Source organism: Poecilia reticulata, linkage group LG6 (assembly GCF_000633615.1).
Source record: "Poecilia reticulata strain Guanapo linkage group LG6, Guppy_female_1.0+MT, whole genome shotgun sequence".
Taxonomy (NCBI): Eukaryota; Metazoa; Chordata; class Actinopteri; order Cyprinodontiformes; family Poeciliidae; genus Poecilia; species Poecilia reticulata.
This window is the reverse complement of record NC_024336.1, coordinates 27,391,824-27,411,409: the sequence shown is the minus strand read 5'-3', so window position 1 is coordinate 27,411,409 and position 19,586 is coordinate 27,391,824. Positions and strand designations below refer to the sequence as shown.

The window sequence follows — 19,586 nt, the reverse complement described above, 5'->3', positions numbered from 1 at the left end:
TCTCTCTCTTCAGCTCTGTCTCTCTCTCTCTCTTCAGCTCTGTCTCTCTCTTCAGCTCCCTCTAGCATCTTCTGTGAGTCCATTCAGTAGATTAGCATTCCCACAGCTGTTTCACAAGGAACAGTAATTTTTTCGAGTATTTTTATTTAGTTTTTGTTGGGTGAGGCGATCTCAACGCTGCATGTGTATATTTCAATCATTATAAAAGCAGCTTAGTGCTCTGTTAATAAGGTTCTCTGCCCTCATACGGCCGTTACTAATCAGATTACAACACTATTAACATTATCATGGAAAGTAAGGCAGCCATATTGGATTATATCAATAATTATCTGAGCATCATTGAGAACGGGATGCTCTCATTTATGCTGACATGGTACGACTTCTATGAATCCAAACTCAGTTGGGCTTCACATTTTCGTAAACCGACCTCTCGCAGCGGCTCGTTGAGCTCCTCCAGGATGCTCTCCTCGTCGAACATCTTGCCCTGATATCGGTGCTCGTAATAGTCGTGGATTCTCTGCCTCATGTCAGCGGGGAGCTTGTGGAAGGACATGTACTGCTCCACTTGCTTATACTGTGACAAAACAACAAGATGTCAACTTTTAAAACCCGTTCAGAACCGCTCCAAGAATCCGACTCACAACGGCAGCTTTAAAGCGCCTGCTTCTCCTGCAAAGACAAAATGCAAAGTCATGTCAGAATGAATATATTAACCTGATTGATGTGCTGGCTCAGAGGTGGACTATAATGTATCTCATTATGTTAACAGTCAACTGTCAGGCCATCTGTGAAACCTGCTCGCAGTGCGGTGTTGTGGCTCTGCCCCATCTGACAATTACAGTTGTGCTCTGCAGGCTGCAGCTAATGACATTAACCAGCGTGTCCTTCAGCAGTGTACTCTACCAGCAGAGCAGCGCCGACGATCACAGCACCCAGTGTACGTATGGCGCTTCCTGCCATAAGCCTCTGCTCTGAGGTTATTAAATCTGTGCCTTATCTCTCGTTTTATCCCTCACAGAGTCGGACATGGAGATCTAATGGCGAGTTCCCCTGGTTATTCCTCATATTTTAAGGTTTTTGTCACCATTTCACATCAAAAACCAGTGAAGCTTCTGCTGTCCATCTATAAATATTTAAACAGATTTTAGGTGAAAAATAACTTTTGGTAACGAGGGTTAGCAAACTATCATCAAATGAAAAGCATGATTTTAACCAGACATAAAATTGTATTTGTTATGCTAATATAATACATTCAATGCCTTACAAGAACATTCACACCTCTTGAGGCTTTTTCTGATTTGGTCACATTACCTCAGTGCAACTTATTGGTTTTTTATTGGGATGATGTCAACAAATTGGGGTTTCTGCAGGCTTCAGCAACTCAAACTTAAGACTTTTTAAAAACCATTCTGAATAAAATTAAAAATTTGTGTGAGAACAGAAATGTACAAAAGAAAATGCATTTCATATACATATAAAATTGCACTTGCATGTAAAATATGTTAAAAAATACCCATAAAAGATGCAAAAAGCTAGCTAGCTACCTACCAAAGCTACATTAGCAGCTTGTTAGCAGTAACCTTAACTGCCTCGAGTTAAAAAAAAAGAAATTAAAAACTTTATAAATACAAATCCAGCCAACACAAAATTTAAAACCTGTGATTAAAATATTTAAGGCCTACTTACATAAAAAATAAATTTTATGGCATTCATTTTAGACAGTGAAATTTAAGACTTTTTAAGAATACATTTTATTTTTAGTATGAACTATTATTAAGGCTAGTGACATATGCTTGTGTATATAATATCATAATCTGCCTGATTGGAGCATTTCTTTTTCTAAGAAATGCTCCAATCAATACCTTTAAGTTTAGCTGCTTAAAGGTATCCCAACAACAAATCTCACCTTTTCTTGGTACTGCCTCCTGGAGGAGTCCAGAGACTGGATCAGAGCTGTGGCGTGACCCACAAACATGGCGAAGCAGGTGGCGCCCACGATCATGCTGAGGATGGTGAGCCAGACGTCGGCCATGCCGATGGGCGGGTACAGGCCGTACCCGATGCACAGCATGTGACTCATGGCTTTGAACAGGGCATAGGAGTACTGCTGACCCCAGGTGTCGTTCTGGAGGAGAAGTGGAAGCGGAAAGAGAAACTTCATCAGTAAGAATGCTGCAGCGCTGCTGCTGCATCGTGTCTGTGGGAGCTTTGTTGGGAGTTTCAGAAAAAAGAGTGCAGGTGGTGAGCATTTTATCCTGCCCGTTGGGAACCATAACTGCTTATGTTTAAGTTAGTGTTGCTAATATCAAGCTAGCACGTACTTTAGCTTCTGTTCCACCAATCAATACACACAGGATCAGAAAAGAAAAATGCCGAAGAAGAGACAGAGTAAAAATATCTAGTCATTTAAACACTAATATTTATTATGTTAATGGGAAGTAGAAAATCTTCAAATATGGCCTGTTAAGTCTGTAGGTGTGAAACGATTAATCGGTTTAATCGTGATTAATCAATTATCAAAATAATCAAGTAATTTAGTAATTGATTAATAATTAGCTGGAGTATACAGACTGTAAAAAGGGCATTTGCTGAAAGAACAACATAGTCAGAGCCTTAAATAATGCAAAACTGTACAAAATATATACATTTTGCATTTAAGATATGAAACAATCCTTTATCTGTAAATGCAGCTCTGGAAAAAATGAAGAGCCTACTGCATGAACCCCATAAAAACCTCCTGGTTCTTCCATCAAATATTGTTTCTGAACTCTTCCTGAGTTAAAACATTAGTATTGCTGTTTCTAAATGAATCTGAACTTCTTTTCTTTCTTTATTTAAAGTCTGAAAACAGTGTTTCTATTTTGTCATTTTGACCATTTCTCATTTTCTGCAAATAAATAAAACATTTTTGCTTAGGATTTCAGAGACATGTTGCCAGTAGTTCATAGAATAAAAGAACAATGTTCATTTTACATATACCTATAAAAAGTAAAATCAAAGAAACTGATCATTTTAAGTGGTTTGTTACTTTTCCAGAGCTGTATGTTCTACCCAGAACTCCTTAGCACACACTAAAGAAATGCTGAAATTTAGGTTAAAAAAAAGATGTTTTCTTATTTAAATTTTTTTATTTATTTGCATGTTTATATAATATTGTATAAAATAGGCTTAAATTAAGCCATTTTATCCGATTAATCAAAATAATCGATTAATCATCAGAATAATCGATTAATCATCAGAATACCCTATACAATTATCAATAACTAAAATAATCATAAGTTGAAGCCCTAATTTGAATACAACATAATGTTATTTTGGGATTTGGGATTCGAATCTGCCCAATAATTCCCTTACCACCATCTTGTTCCGGGTGACCCAGCAGTCCGGAGGGAAGTCCTGCAGCATCGGCACCAGGAACTGCAGGCAGCCGTCCCAGTGGCACAGCAGCAGCATCATGCCAATCAGGTTCATGATTCGCACCATGGCACTGGCAAGATCGTACGTCATGTGAAAGACCTACGATGAACGGGAAACAAAATGGGACAAGACGTGATAAAACGCTCACACTTTGAAAATAAACTTGAGATTTTAACTCTCTCCCCTGACATTTGGGGATCTGAGATGAAGTGCAGCATCTACTTTAGAGCAGCAGAGGCTGTTTGAGTGGTTTTAATCAGTTAGTATACAGCGTGGGTAAACACTGCCTCAAAGAAGCAGCTTAAAAATTAAAGCTGCACCAAGAAATTTGTGTATTTTTAGCATCATTTAGTCAGGATGGAAAAATCTAATCTTTTTCTGAACATAGTGTGCACCAAGTTGAGAGCTACCAGGCTGTGCTGACAACATCCCTCTTCAGTGTGGCCGCTGTTACAGAGTGAAGAAGACTTAAAGTTAGCTATTATATCAGTGAGTAATGATGCAAAAAAGACACAGAGGGATACAAACTGCAATATAAAAGAAAAACCTAGATTTTTAGCAACATGTCTAGAAATCTGGACCAGGGGGCGCTAGAGGGAACCTCAAAAAGTGGGAGGGAAGATGAAGAAGAAAACTGAAAGAAAAAATGTAATTAAAGGCATTATTTTATCATAAATGTTTAATTATATTCTAGGATATACCGTCAACTGGTTTTGTGATGCTAACTACATTAACTGGCAACTGCACATGTAAAAGCCAGTTTAAATTGTCTTTTAGGTGATCGTGTTTGTCCACATTTCAAAATAATATAAAATCGCAGTGGAAAGAATGAATGGATGGATGAATGAATGAATGAATGAATGAATGAATGAATGAATGAATGAATGAATGAATGAACGAACGAATGGTATAAACTATATTTTACAGCAATCAGAGTGGACTGAGGATTCCCCTGCATTCTAACTAGTAGAGAATAGACAAAAATATAATCCTTGGTTTCTTTTTGGACAGTAGCCAGTCATAGTAAAAGTAACTTACTGAGTTATTTATAAATAAAATTGAATTTATTAGATATAAAGTTCTTGGCATCCTCCAGTACATGGTATCTACGTTTTTAGTAAGTGAGAAAGAAAGAACTGTAGAATCTGATCTATATTTAGATTATTTGGATCCAGCTGGCCTTTTTCAGAAAAAGCTCACTCTGCTTCAGTCTCCTACTACTCCCCAATAACACATCAACTGCTATTAAGTGTATACTCTTTTGCTGTTTGTTTTTCTCTTTATAAAGGTTACATCATGAGTGTCTGGGGTTTTCAATACCAGCCGTATTATCAAAGGCCAGATTTATTTTTCTTGAGAGAGAAAGAAAGGTTCATCCTTCCTGGTAGAGCACAGCACCAAGTGGTGGAAAGATAATCTTCTCAAAGAAGCTGGAAGAAACTCCCTGAGCGTTTCCATAGCATCTCAGGATTTTAAACTGTAGAGACAGTATTATGGAAAATTTTAGTGGTTTTGAAACTGTAAAGCTTTGAAAGTATGACGCTTGACATCAGTATCCAGGCCATGATTGATTGATTAAAAAAGAGAGGAAAAGAGGAATCACATTAAATCAGTATCAGCTTATCAAAGCTTTACAAAAACCAGAAGTCAGAAACCAGCTGCACAAATATGATCTCTACATAGGCCTGTCACGATAACGAATGTAGCTGGACGATTAATTGTCTAAATAATTATTGCGATAAACGATAATATTGTTTCAAGACCTTTTGACACTGATTTAATGGAAATGACTAATAATACATGCAATTTCCTGCCATAGATAGATGCACTTTATTTTCAAAAGAACACGTAACACTGAAACTGATAAACTAAATAAACAAAACAACCAAAAACAAAAATAAAATGGATTCTCAGTCTCCATTAACAAAAAACGTACTTGAATAAAAACTAAACAACATAAAGCCAAAGTGGAAATAAATACTGCATTCAACCAAAAGAGTGCAGATTATGAAGTCTGTATGTATATTGCCCTTCAGTAATCACTAGATTTAAATAGAGAAAATGGGCACATCCCACTACCTATGCAATAGTTCCACACTACACCATTTTTGCCCCTATTTTCCCCTTATGACAATCTTAGATCGTTGGCCCAAAGTCCAGCTGACATTGGAGATGATATGTGGAAACAACATTAATGTTTATTCAACAATTCGTGCAAAGAATATAGAAATGACAAGGGGCGGAGTTGGAGCCAAATTGCTACCTCAGTTGATAAACCCAGTACGTTTTCAGCTGTTCTTCGTTAACGTGACATAAATAGGTTATAATGATTTTCATTCAGTCAGGACTTTACGCTGACTCTAGCCACATGCATCACAGGTAGATTCTAGTAAAGCATTGATTAATGCCTGATTTTAAAATTGGTTAACTGGAATTGTAGCCATTATTTTGTGCCCATGTGGCTGGACACCACACCGTTATACCTGGGATTTCTGTCGGCTAATGTGTCTCTCAGGGTTTGAAAATGGGCCGACAACTCGTGTAGTGTGCGCTGGACATTAGACTAAGGAAATGAGGAAGGGAGGGTCAGTGGAGAGCACCGGAGCTGAGCCTTTTTTCATTCAGTGTCATCAAGAGAAAGAAAAAAGGCCGGAAGAGACGATAAAGACGATAACTAAAATGAGGTCTATAGGTTTAATTTATCGTCCGATTAATTGATTTATCGTTTATCGCGACAGGCCTATCTCTCCAAAAACAGTATTATCTAGAAACAGCAAGTGCTTGTATCTTTCCTGAGCTAAAGAAAATAGTCTAACTGTTTACAGTAGGGGTACAGGTTATCGATTAACGAGTTAATCTGAAGTTGCTTAATCTTACAGATTACAAATAAATTAATAAGTAGCCATTTTCTTAAAAGTTTTGCTTGTTTAAAGAGGGACCACCATCTTTCCATATGAGCAAAAATGTTCATAATATTTCAAACTACAACACTAAAAGAAGGTCTAAGACGTAAGATTTTTATTTGTCATCAAGCGGATGTTATTTCATAAATTAGAACTAATTTTAATCTAATAAAACATTAATTGATAACCATAAGTCAATTAATTGTTTCCATCCTTAGTGCACAGGTAATACAAAAAAAATATGAAAAAGACTCCCTAAATACAACATTTATTTACAGCTAACGTTAAAACACAGATTGCAACCCTACAGCATAGACTCAAAAGCCTTAAAAAAAGTTTAAATTTATAAGCTTTTCTAATGCCTAAAATTAGATGTGTACCGATTTATCTGTGCCGATTTCCTTAATTCTGGGATATTGCTGATCGGCCGATATTTAGACATGAAGCCGATCTTATCCACTAATCTTTTCTATCTCAGCAAATGTCTAAATATCCTCTTTTGCTCTGCTGTGAGAGCAAAAGATGACAGACCTGTTGCAGTTCAAAATAGTTACCAACACAACAACTTTCTTGCTATTGTTAGCAACATTTCAGATAAATTAGGCGATTGTGGAATCATTAAATCAGGGTGGATGGTAAAAGGAAGACCTACCTCTTCCCACTGGTGGATGTAGCGAATGAGTCTGGAGAGACGCAGCAGCCGCAGCAGACTGAGGATCTTGGTGAACCGGACGATCCTCAGGGCCCGGGCCGTCTTGTAAAAGTCCGAGTCTATGCGCGTTTCCACGATGAGGAAGATGTAGTCCACAGGTATGGAGGAGACAAAGTCCACAACGAACCAGCTCTTCAGGTACTTGACCTTGATCTGGTGCGGGTCCAGGATGATCTCCGTGTTGTCCTCCTTAACGATGCCGGTGCGAAAGTTGAGAACGAGGTCCAGGAGGAAAAAGGTGTCCGACACAACGTTGAAGACGATCCACGGCGGCGTGTGCTCGTCCTTGAAGAAGGTGATTCCCACGGGGATGATGATGAGGTTTCCCACCATCAGCAGAAGCATGGTCAGGTCCCAGTAAAACCTGCAAACAGCGGTGGAAATAAGACTCATGCCTGGGCCTTGGACGGTCAATTTTCCTGGACTAAAAGATCAATAAACTTTAAATTCTGACAAACATTTAACACCGGAACTGGAAGACATCTGAAATATCCAAAATAAATAAACAAAACAACAAGTAAAATGAATCATGAAGTCCCTGTAAACAGCATTGTTTACAGAAAAATCATAAGTAAAATCCAACAGAATGTTTTTTTTTCTTGTTTTGTTTTCTTACACATGAGTATTTCTTCTGCCAAAGCTTAGAACAAACAAAGGAAAGAAATGCACTGAAGCCATTAATCCCCAGATAACAGAAGCTAAATTTTATTAAACAGCTTTCTACAGTTGTTCAATGAGCAAAATAAATTAATGCTTTCTTTATGCATAAATCATTTCATAAGTCGTCTGTAGTTTAGATGAGCCGAGTGAGTGCAGAGTCATTTGAATGAGTGCAAATTCTGGACAGACGGCAGTGATGAAAATATTAGCAACTGTTTTAGGGGAAATGTTTTTCAATATTTTAATAAATTATTGTGGACATGAACAAATAGAGACAGAAGAATTGTTTTGAATAAGTCCAGTTAACACTTTAACAGCCTGTGAGAGCTGTGAGAGAAATGAGAATGAGGCGCATTTCTGAAGCGATTCTTTCCATGTGTTAACGTAAAAACAACAATAAGAATAAGAATAAGAATAATTTGTGTGAAACCAGCAACAGCCTCCTTCTGAAACTGAAAATCCTGTGAAATAATGTAAAAAAAAAAACTATGAAAACAAATTGATTCAGCATAAAACTGCAAGAAATTGCTGAACTTACAAAAAACCCCAAACAAAACCATCATAATTCAGCATTAAAAAGAAAAACAGTTTTTGTTGGAAATAACATGAGTTACCCATGAGCAAATATAGTTTTTATTAACAGTGTAATTTGTATCTTTAGACCAGAAAAAAATAGAATCAGTTACAGTTAAAAATATCACTAACTTTAATACAGGACACTGAAAATATTGAAATGTATTACATAGCCACACTACAAAATCACAAAATCTCACCAAGTATTTTTGGTTTAGTTTCCAGTGCAAATATCTTAGAAAACGTGAAATTAGACAAACTAACTTAAAAGTAACTTTTACTTGTTTTAAGTAAATAATTCCTTAATATTGATGAAAAAATGCTAGTTACATTAGCAGATAAATGAACTCATAACAAGGGAAACATGTCTTGTTATAAATGAAATAATCTGCCAATAGAACTAGTAATTTTCCATCAATATCAAGGAATTATTTACTTAAAACAAGTAAAAGTTACTTTTAAGTTAGTTTGCCAGATTTCAAGTTTACTAAGATATTTGTGCTGGAAACTAAACCAAAAATACTTGGTGAGATTTTGTTTTTGCAGTGCATCTTTTATTCTATATTACCGTCAAATTAAAGTTTGGACATTATTCTAATATTTACTTTGCATCTAAACTCACAGGAACAATCAAGTCTTTATGAGAAAAGGGAGCTTGAACATGTCAAGCTTTTTTTTTTTACAGGCCTGGTTTTGCATGAGATCGCAGGTCTGGTCCATTTCTGAGACCTAATTAACCTGTAATCAATCCAGCTGGAGTTCTGGCACACCTAAATGTTCAGGACAAACCTCGGCGTGAAGAGACGGACCGGCCAGGACGCACGCATCGCATCGAGACACCCACCGACTGCAAAATACGCCGTCAGCACCCAGTGGGTTCGTGGGAAAATGGGGTGGGAATGTGAGAAGTCCGAGTTGGACCTGCTGCTCTACATTAAACAAGTCAAACTCCAGCAAAAAGGCACTAAAAATGTAGCATTTTGAGGTTATGGAAGAAGGTACAAAACAAAGCAGGTAGAGAAGAGATGCAGATGAAAATATGCATCAAAAAGTCTTAATGATCTATTGTGTTTTAGAGAGAAGTTGTCTGTTTATCCAGTATTTGTTTGCAAATTCACTCATTTATCTATGGTTCTGTGATAACACAGATACTCATAGAAAAACAACTAAGATTAAAAACAATTTGTGTTTTATTTCCTGATGATCGGGATCTGAATTCTGATCTAAATCACAAATTTTATTAATAATTGCCTTCAGCACTTCATAGTTAATCAAAGACAAACCAAACACTTACACAACAACTCGGTGAATGTATTGTTTTATATCGAAAGAATAAAAAATTATCATGAGAATAACATTTTGGCCATTATACAAACCTATAATGGCTCAAATTAGCAGCTTGAGGCCTTCAGAAAGACGATTTGTGGATCTGGTACAAAATTTAAAGAATTTAAAATCAGCCCTTGTACTGAAGACATTCTTCAGACGAAGGGCTTTCAGAACGTGCCAACATGCTGCAGCGCTGCCAGTTTACCCAGACAAGCAGACCATAATAATAGTCGACCATAATAATAGTCTGCAAAGAAACAAAGCTGTCAACTCAGGAACTACAGCAAGTGCAGGACAATCAGAACGAGACTGAATAACTTTAACGTCAATGTTCTACAAAAACCAGAACTTATGGGACAGATATGTTTGGACGGATAGTTTAGGGTAGAACCTCATAAATCAAATGCAGCATTCCAGCAAAAGAAACACATAAATGTTTAAAGCAACAGGGTGGAAGTGCAAAGATGAGCTAAAGGAAAAGGTGAGCTAAAGCTGAAGCAGATCTGAAACCTGCAACTTGGCAACGACCCAAAAACACAACATCAAATTCAGCAAGAATTTAGAAATGGAAAGTTCTGGGTCAGAAGAATCGGAACTGGGTCACTTCAGGCTGCAGTGTGAACACATAAGAACTTTATACAACACAGGAAGATGCTCATATAACATGGGGAAAAAAAAATCAAAGTTTTTATCGCTTTATGGAGTAACATTTTGACCTTACATAGAAATTTCAGCTCGGCGCTAAAGAACAGGGTCAGCCATGATACAAAGTTGATGGGGTTACGGCCTTCGCTTAAGGGTCCCGCTGCGGCAGCTTAGCAACGGTTGAACGTGAATCCCTGACCTGCTGGTCGGTCACAAAGAGCCTCCGTCATTAAGCCTCCACTGCAAGCAGAGGAGAGAACAGCTTCAACTTCTTTATCTTGAATTTAATTATTTAGAACCTGCACGAAAAGTAGGAACCAACAATGGGGATGGAGACCATTTGTCCTAATCAGCTTTCTGTTGTTCTCTGCCAAACAAAGCATTTGCATTCCTCCCCACATCTGGCCCGTTGTCTCCGCGCTGACACACTGGTCCTAATTGCACGTCCCCACTCTGGCTAAATCCACCGTTATCTCCTGGGAATCCATGTCATCTCCAGAAGTCAGCTCCCATCAGCCAGATGTTAAGTAGTTAGCATTACAGCTCAGCCCCGCGTCACAGAACAGCTGGATGAAGAATAAATAAATTAATAAAAATAAAGGTCTGAAGTGGACCGTGCATTACTTGATGGCGCACCGGCTCCCAGCATGCAACACAACGGCGTGGGGAGAAACGTTCTGGTGCGAGGACGTTCAGTTAAAACACCTCTTACAGCTGAGGGTTGTTCGAGGAACCTGGGAAGATCTGGGTTAGCGTGCGGCTACGTTAAGACAGCACAAAGTCAGGGGAGTTACAGGCAAAGTGAACACAACAAGGCTTAAAATGGTGAAAGGAGCTTAGATCAATCAGGACAGCTGAAAAAAAAGGGATCACATTTGTACTAGAGATACTTATCTCCGACTGGCAGATCGCAGCTGAAGCAGAACAGCCTGCATGCAGCTCAGTGGCTTAACACACACCTGTACCGCGGCTCAGGCCCTCCAGCAATCATATTAAACATATTTGCACAGCGTGCCAGTTCAGTTTGTCTGCTCCTGCGTCCGCAAACAGCGTTTAGTTCTCTAGTGTTCAAGACAAAAAGATACAAGACCACAACATCCACTGCTGGGGAAAAAGTATCTTTACATTTTATTCTTTACTTTTTGTGACACTAACATGTTGGAAAAGTAGCAGAGCCATTAGTAGATAATTTATCTTATAACAAGACATTTTTCCATGTTATAAGTTAATCTGCTAGTGTATCTAGCACCTTTACATCATTATTAAGGAGTTATTTACATAAAAGCCTCTATATCTTGTCGAAAAGGTCCTTGTAAGTTAGTTCTGACTTATTTTAAGTTTACTAAGATATTAGCAGTAGAAACTAAAAATACTTGCTGAGATTTTGTGTTTTTGCAGGAGAAGCCCAGCCTGACAGAACTACTCCAAGACTTCATCAATACCTCATCAATAAGGTTACAAAATATCCAAATCAGCATCTAGAGTTCAGCAGGTCAGACTTAACTCAGGTAAAGTCAGCAAACATCGCGGCTTTCTGCTGATGCAGATTAAACATGGCTGCATATATGAGATGTGTATGTTTTGTTTTGGGTTGTTTTGCTACAGATGGATGCAGCTGCATGACAAACAGGATTCAGGACAGTAAGCAGCAGTAGACTGCATAATAATAACAGGTATAATTTAGAAAGAGTAGAAATAAGATGTGTAGACATGTATAATGTGGGATATTTGTGGTAAGGATTTAATAAGTTTTGTTTTCTTCCTGCACTTTTTCAAACTGGATATGAAAGTTTTGGTTTTTTATGTTTGATTGCTGTTATGATTTTTTTGGTTGTTGTTGTTTTAGTTGTTTTCTTCTTAATCAAACACGGAGAACCAACATTTACCTGCATATGTTTATTACTTTTATAAACTGTGGAGCAATTATACCAACATTTAGCTTTATACTTTAATATCGGAGCGAGACCAAGAGAAACTCCTGTTAGTTTATTAGTTAACAACCCAGAACAAGAATCAAACATGGAGAACCAACATTTAGCTTTATACAAACCCAGAACGACAGGAACCAACATCTAGTTTTAAACCTCACTAATCCAGAACGTGAAAGTTTTCTGCTTTACTACCTGAATGACTGACAGCAACACGTGAAACCACGAATCCCTCAGAAAAACCTGAAGGATGAAGTCCGGCGCTTCATTCGTGACCTTCGGCTCAGACCATGGCTCTAGGATTTTAGGGTTTTTCATTGCAGTTTAGTTTTATTTTGCTGTAACTTTTGTTTGTCTAATTCAGTCAGTTTTAATTAGGTATTATCAATTAAATATTGTTTGGTTTTAGTTCAGTTTTTATTAGTTATTGTTGTAGTTTTAGCTTTTTCAAAATGTTCTTAATTTCCAAAAGGTCCAAGTATTTATATTGTGATTAATTGCGGTTATGTTTACATCAATTAAGTAATAATCAACAGAAGATATTATTTTCAAAAGATTTATTCAGTTATTCTTGAAAAACCGACTGACTGGTTTTCTCATTTTGCAGACTGGCATAATGTGGCGCGCCGTAATTTGCTGTTAGCTTACGTAAACTGATTGTGTGTGGGGGGGGAATCGAGTGTGAAAGGCTAACAAATAGATTTATAGGAACGAAAACAAAGCATATTGTATCTATAATATGTTCAGTATGTTTTAGTTAGTTTTATAAACAGACTACATAGTTCCAGTTATAGTTTTTTCCCGTTAATCAAGATCTTTTCAATGTCAGTTTTTGTTAATTCATTAGTTTTAGTTATCTGTACTAACTTGGCTCAAACACAACTGGACAATGCTACAGGACAAACCAAACCAGGATGTCCACCTCTGAATGGCTCAAACAAAACATACTGAGGCCTTCTGAGTGGCCTAGTCAAAGGTTGTGCTTAAATCTAACCAAGATACTCAGTCCAATCTGTTTTGCAAACCAGAGTGAACCAAACTTATTCCACTGGGATGTAGAAGACTCACTGTAGCTGCTGCCGCCAAATTAATTAGGTTTAGGGATGAAATACTTTTTATCACAGGGTGAGTTTGTGCATAGTTTATACAGAACCTTTAAATAGGGCTAAACAATAAATCAATAACAATATTTACATCCCGATAAACACGGGATCAATATTAGTAGATAATACATCTGACAGAATATTCACTGAACTCTGAGCCAGAACCGTACAGCATTCTGGGAGATGTAGGCAGAGGAAATGCTTTAGCTGCTCAACCTCTCACAGCTAGCTAAGCAAAGTTGGTGGAATCAAGTATTTGGTTACCTAGCAACAACCTGCTGAGTAACTAGTGGTTACTTAGCAACAACCTGCTGAGTCACTTGCACAGCAGCAGTTTCATGTTTTGCCTCGTAACTGTTTAAAAACAACATCATGGAGTAAAAACTGTGGATAAAACAGGAAAGGTCACATCACCAGGTTGGCAATATTTCAGATTTTTAAAACAAAAACCTAATCAATACTTATCAATATCGACTTATGTGAAACGTTTACATAGTGGTAAGTTTTTCAGTCATATTGTTTGTCCAGTTCTGTCTTTAAAATGTGACGTTCTGAAGCATTTTTGATAAAAGAAAGTAAAAACATAAGAAATGTGTAGAGCGGGGAGGTTTGTCTTCAGAGCAGCGCTGTGTTTATTCCACCGTGTTGAGCTGACTCAGTCTGTGTTCGCTGCTCTTCTCATATTTTCCCACAAATGAAGACAAATGTCTGCAGCAGCAGCAGAACTTCCAATGCTCACACTGATAAAAGCCAAAGAAAAGAAAAACAAAATCCAGCCATAATCTTCAGAGCTGCAACTTAAAAAGGCTGAAAAGAATTTGATCTAATGAAAATAAATAAAAAAAAAAAAAACCCATCCTGATGCAAAATGTGACCCAAAGAGACCCTGAAGTAACAACACCTCACAGCACAAGTTCAGAGTTAACAGCTGGACGGCCTGATTCCTCACCACTACATTCCCATTTCAATCTCTCTAGTTTTTATTCTGCATCGTCTGTCTGTCTGTCTGTCTGTCTGTCTGTCTGTCTGTGGTGTGTCCCCTCCCGGTCCACGCCGACTCCGCTCCATTAGACTAATTGTGCCGTAATAATCTCCACTGATGTGTGCTTCTAATATCTTGAATGGTCATGTTACCCTATTTTGATTACCCCATTTCCAAGCGGCCGCTATGCTTTCTGTAATCCACCGCTTGAAAACAGAAAAAAAAAAATGCAATTCAGATGAGTGCAAAAAAAAAAAAAAAAAAAAACCTGCAGTGACACACATCAGCGTACAATATGATGACAGTGAACCTCAAGGTTAAATGTCATGAAAATCCCTTGATGGTGGTGATACACATCCGGTCGAGCGGGAAACGCTGCAGCGCGGCTGGGAAAATTAGGGAATTATGAAGGATGAGTGTAATGAAGGCATAAAAAAGCTGATAAGAAAATTGGTGGGTTGGATAGCTGCAGAGCTCCGGTGCACATGCACGCCCACACATCTCCAGGCTGGACACAAGAAGAGCTTACGCCCTGTTTATGTGCTTTAAAAGCGGCACAGTGACCGGCAGAATTTAAGAGGATTTTGTTTGCGGTGGAAGTCCTTTTTGTTACACCAAATGTTTGCTGGTAATAATTGCTCTCGCATGGCTTCGCAGCTTCAATGGAAATTTGTCTTTGGTTCAAATCTTTCTGCATGTTTGGGTTCTCTCAGGGTACTCCGACTTCCTCCCACATGCCTGCTGCAAAAGATAGTTATTGATGAATCAATGATTAATTAATTAATCCGATAAAAAAAAAAAATATTGGCCAATTCTGCAGATTTTCATTCAACTCTTTTTCAAACAGTGTACAAATAAACAAAATATTCAATTCTTTTTTTGAAAAAGAAAATAAACGCTGGATTATTTGTAGCAAAAGATGAATCTGCAGCAAAATAAATAAATAGAAATTACGTCTAACATCAACATCTTAACATCAATACAGTGCAATCTGTTTATTAGTTTTTGGATTAATTGATAAAATTGTAAAACAATTTCACAGAATTTGGACCAGGTGAAGCTAAAACTGCCACTTGAGGAGTTTCAGACATATTTACAGACAAAATAGATTTTTTTTCCATCAAACGCAAAAAAATAATTATATTTTTTGTACAATTTTGCTTAATTACCTCTCTGAGTTAGTTGTTCTTTCATTAATTTCCCGTTTTATGAGTCCGGTTAACAATTAATTATTACTAAATTAGCTGTTGATTACTTTAACAGTCGATTCATCGCCAATCATTAAATTAGTCCGAAAACATTTACGATTCTACAGGAGTTTTTGCTCCTGATCGTGTTCTGTTATTAAAACAGATTTAAAGTGTTTTTAATGACCAGTCTAACTCTTTGACTGAATCAACGCAGCCTATAAATTAATCTTCTGTGGTGATAATTACCTAAAATCACTGTACGGGTGGATTATCCAGAAGCCTGCGGACTTCACGCGTTCTCTCTCATGCTCCACGGCCCTCTCGCTGCCCAGCATCCGCAGGGAAAACTTGTTGACTCCCGGCTGGAGCATTGCCCCGAACTGTCGGTGCATGAAGCCGGCCTGGTACAGTCGGTCATCTTCGGGTATGATCTGGTCCGCGCCCTCCAACTTGATGAAAGTTGACTGGTCGAACACGGGCGGCTGCCCGGGTGCACCGACCTGCAGCCCGCCCGCCGCCCGGTCCTGGGCCCCCGGCTCCCCGGGTGAACTCTCGCTGGCCCCGGCGTCCGTCTCCGGCAGGAGGCACCGCTGCTCCGCTGGATCCGAGCCCGCAGGATGCCTCCCGGTGATGGAAGAGATGCTGCTCCGGAAAAAGCGGCAGTCCCCGTTCAAGTTGGTCTTCAGCACGGAAACGTCCCTGTCCAAGTCTTCGCTCCTGGCCTCCTCGACGCTCCTGCAACTGCTTGCGGGAGACAGAGAGGACAAATGTTTTAGCCGAATACTTTTTCTCCTGGTGTCCTTGTCGCCGCTGTCTCCTTCACTGTCAGTCACTGTGGGTTTTTGCACAATGTTTTGCGGCAAGCTGTAGAGCCGTTTGCGCATGGAAGACTGGAACCTTTCCATTTTTATTTATTAAAAAAAAGAAGAAGAGGAGGAGGAAGAAGAAGCGGGTGCTCTCTAAGGACAACCCCAGAAAACAGAGGGATAAATCATGGATCTCACACAGTTGGGCTCCCGCTGGAGGCAAAGCAGCAACAGCGCATCCGCAGGATGGGTCGTATCTTCTCTGACACTTGGGACGTGCCGCTCTCCTCCGGCTCAAACATTGACATGAGTCGACGGTATGCAGCCGCTTCAGTCAACACGCACATACCGGGCTGGAAAAAACACGAGAAACGCCAGAAAATCCAGGTGGGCTGAGCGAGACAGAGCGAGCGCGGCCGGGAGCGCATCAGGATGCAGCATGCTGAGCGTCGGACGTGCCGGAGTCGGAGGATAATGCTGCTGCTGATGCTGCTGCCGCTGCTGAGGTCCTCAATGACAAAGCAGCATCTCCACCTCTCCGAAATACCCGAGCTCCCTCTCAGTGCAAGGTGAGCACGCACACGCACGCACGCAGCTGGCACAGACATCCACAGCGCGTCGACATCGCTGATCCTCCCCGAAAAGCCTCCTGCTTTCCAATAACGCGAATATCGATGGAGCTGATCTATCGGGTTGCCATTGGAGACGGGATGCGCCCACCCCACCCAGCCAGGACAACTGGAGGGAAATATTCACAGAGTTGGGAAGTAACTCGTTACATTTACTCAGTTACATTTACTTGAGTAACTTTTTTGAAAACATGTACTTTTTATTTTTACTTGAGTAATTTTATTAGGAAGTATTTATGCTTTTAATTGAGTAAAATGTCTGTTTTTACCACTGAATAAAAAACAAACGTTTTAACCAAAAATTCACCAGACAGACACACACTCGACGTTTTTGTTAAAGTTTCATAAGTTTCATGTTAAAATAAACTGATTTAGAAACATTTTCTTTAGCCTGATTTTGTATTTTTTTGTTATTTTCATGAATTATTGTCACTTTGATCGTTAAAATTTCCATTTAGCTTTATATTATTGTCCCTTTGATGATATAATTTTTAAATGACTGATCATTTGATCAGTTACTCGGTACTTGAGTAGATTTCTTTACTCCTCCTTGAGTAATTTCTGGGACGGATACATTTTACTTTTACTTGAGCAAAAATATGAAGTAGTGCTACTTTCGCAATTTTTTTGTAATCCGCCACCTCTTTTGGAAAACCTTCCTTGGAGTTCAGGGTTCACTTGGAAATGTAATTTCTATCTCTACCAACTAAACAACTGGCACAAACACTGAAATCTAATACAATTTAAATCTGAATTTGAGTTTTAAGAAGTTTAATATTAATGATAAATCTGAGTTTTTATGTCAAGCCTGTCAAAAACAACAATTTGTGTTTCTTTCTGCTTGATTCTTATAACTCCTTTTCTGCAGGGGATGATAAAAAGCATTATTCATTTTACTTGCTCACCACATTCTGACCTACAAGCTAAATGTAAAGATAAAAACGATAGGTTGTTTAGAGTTGCTTAGTGTTTAATTATTATTGTAGTTTCATTATTATTGTGTTCCTTAGTTTCTCATTTTGATTACATCACTTTTATTTCTATTTTACTTTAGTTCAGTCCTTTCTCAGTTATTCTAATTTATGTTTATTTATTCCTTGTATTTAGTTAGAAGTTCCTCCTGTTAAATTAGATTCTGTTCTCCCCGTCAAGCTTCTTGTTTGTTTCTGATGTTTTTTGTTCTCCTCTGGTTCCCTGTTCTCCCATTGCTTTGTGTAAATCTTAGTTCATTTTCTCTTTTGTCACTGAATTGGCTCTAAATTATGGAATGACTTGCCGTTGCAGGTCAGAGAGGCCCCTTCACTGTCCACTTTTGAAGTTCGTCTTAAAACACATTTATTTTATTTGGCTTTCAACACCAGCAGGATCTAGTTTTAAATTGTATGTGTTTGTTTTTAAACTGTAAGCTTTTATTTATTTTTTTTATTATGTTGTGTTTTAATGTACAGCACTTTGTATCAGCTGTGGTTGTTTTAAAGTGCTTTATAAATAAAGTTGGTTTGGTTTGGATCTTCAAATCTACTCTCTGCTTCAGCATCTCAGCTTTTGGGTTCTCTTCAAACAGAATATCATGACAGGTAGGCAGAAATAATCAATAATTACTCCATGATCCTCAGCAGGGATTTCATTTTAGATATAAAGTCCATTTGTTTTATAACCTAATTCTGAGTTAGATTTCTCTAAATCTTCATTCCCGTAGCCTACCTGCTATGGCCTTTGGTGTTTACGGTGCAGTTTGTTTCCTAATGTCCTCTAACAAACCTCTGGATATTGGACACGGCTGTGAATTTTTTTTTATCCCGATCGTTTGTCTGTAGGTGCCACATTTTAACACCTGTGCTCTATCTGCTAATAAAATACAGCACCATGACAAAACTTATGGCTTTTATTTCTGGTATGACATCCAGAAATAAATGGTCTCCATCTGGCCACCTCTGTGACATCACTCTGAAAGAGACATCAAAATGATTAAGGTTTCATTTTCTCCTCCGTAAGTTAAACCCTTTATTGGTCTTCTCTGTAAATAACTTAGTAAATGTTTAAACAAAATGAAAAAGGATTGTTTTGTGTATTTTGATCCGTCCATGCTGGATATTTCGTTTGATTTCCACACAAATCTGTTGTTACACTTTGTTGGTCCTCATCAGTCTGAGCTCCTGACAGCTGTAATTCCACCAGGATGTCACTAGATGGCGCCATTCTCCACGTGTTTTCACATTAGAGCTGCAGGAAAACAGTTTCGCCAATGGAGGAAATTATACAAACCAGATTTTAGTTTCATATTTCACTTATCGGCAAGCCAATTTGATAAAAACTAAATATTTAACATCCCAAATATCTAGTTAGTAAGTTAAATATTTACTTTGAAAGTAAATATTTAGTTTAAAAAATTAATGTTTTGCTTGAAATGAAATGTTTACTTTGGGGGGGAAAAAACTTAATTTGGAGTCAAAATATTTAGTTTGAAAACTAAAATAAGTTTCAAATTAAATATTTAGTTAGAAAGCTAAGCATTAAGTTCAGCTGTCTAAATATTAATTTTGCAAATAAATATTTATACTAAAAACTATTTTCTGCACTAAACTTTCATTAAGTTTACCTCTCTAAATATTCACGTTCAAAATGAATGAATATTTTGAAAATGAATATTCAAAATATTCCTTTTGAATATTCATTCAAAATATTGAATGAATATTCAATTCATTCAAT

The 19,586-nt window shown here is 38.0% G+C and overlaps 1 protein-coding gene across 1 annotated transcript in view; it reads right to left on the bottom strand.

Moving 5' to 3' along the window:
- The window catches only part of LOC103466423 (potassium/sodium hyperpolarization-activated cyclic nucleotide-gated channel 3-like), a 24,423-nt gene extending 8,067 nt beyond the window's left edge, over positions 1-16,356 (bottom strand). The window contains exons 1-5 of the mRNA XM_017305094.1: positions 15,689-16,356; positions 6,973-7,396; positions 3,355-3,516; positions 1,907-2,125; positions 428-574 (exon numbers count right to left, since the gene is read on the bottom strand). Of these exons, the coding sequence (XP_017160583.1) occupies positions 428-574; positions 1,907-2,125; positions 3,355-3,516; positions 6,973-7,396; positions 15,689-16,347 (1,611 nt within the window). The 5' untranslated portion in view covers positions 16,348-16,356. The remainder of the gene's footprint in view (positions 1-427; positions 575-1,906; positions 2,126-3,354; positions 3,517-6,972; positions 7,397-15,688) is intronic.
- Between the last annotated feature and the right edge of the window lie 3,230 nt (positions 16,357-19,586).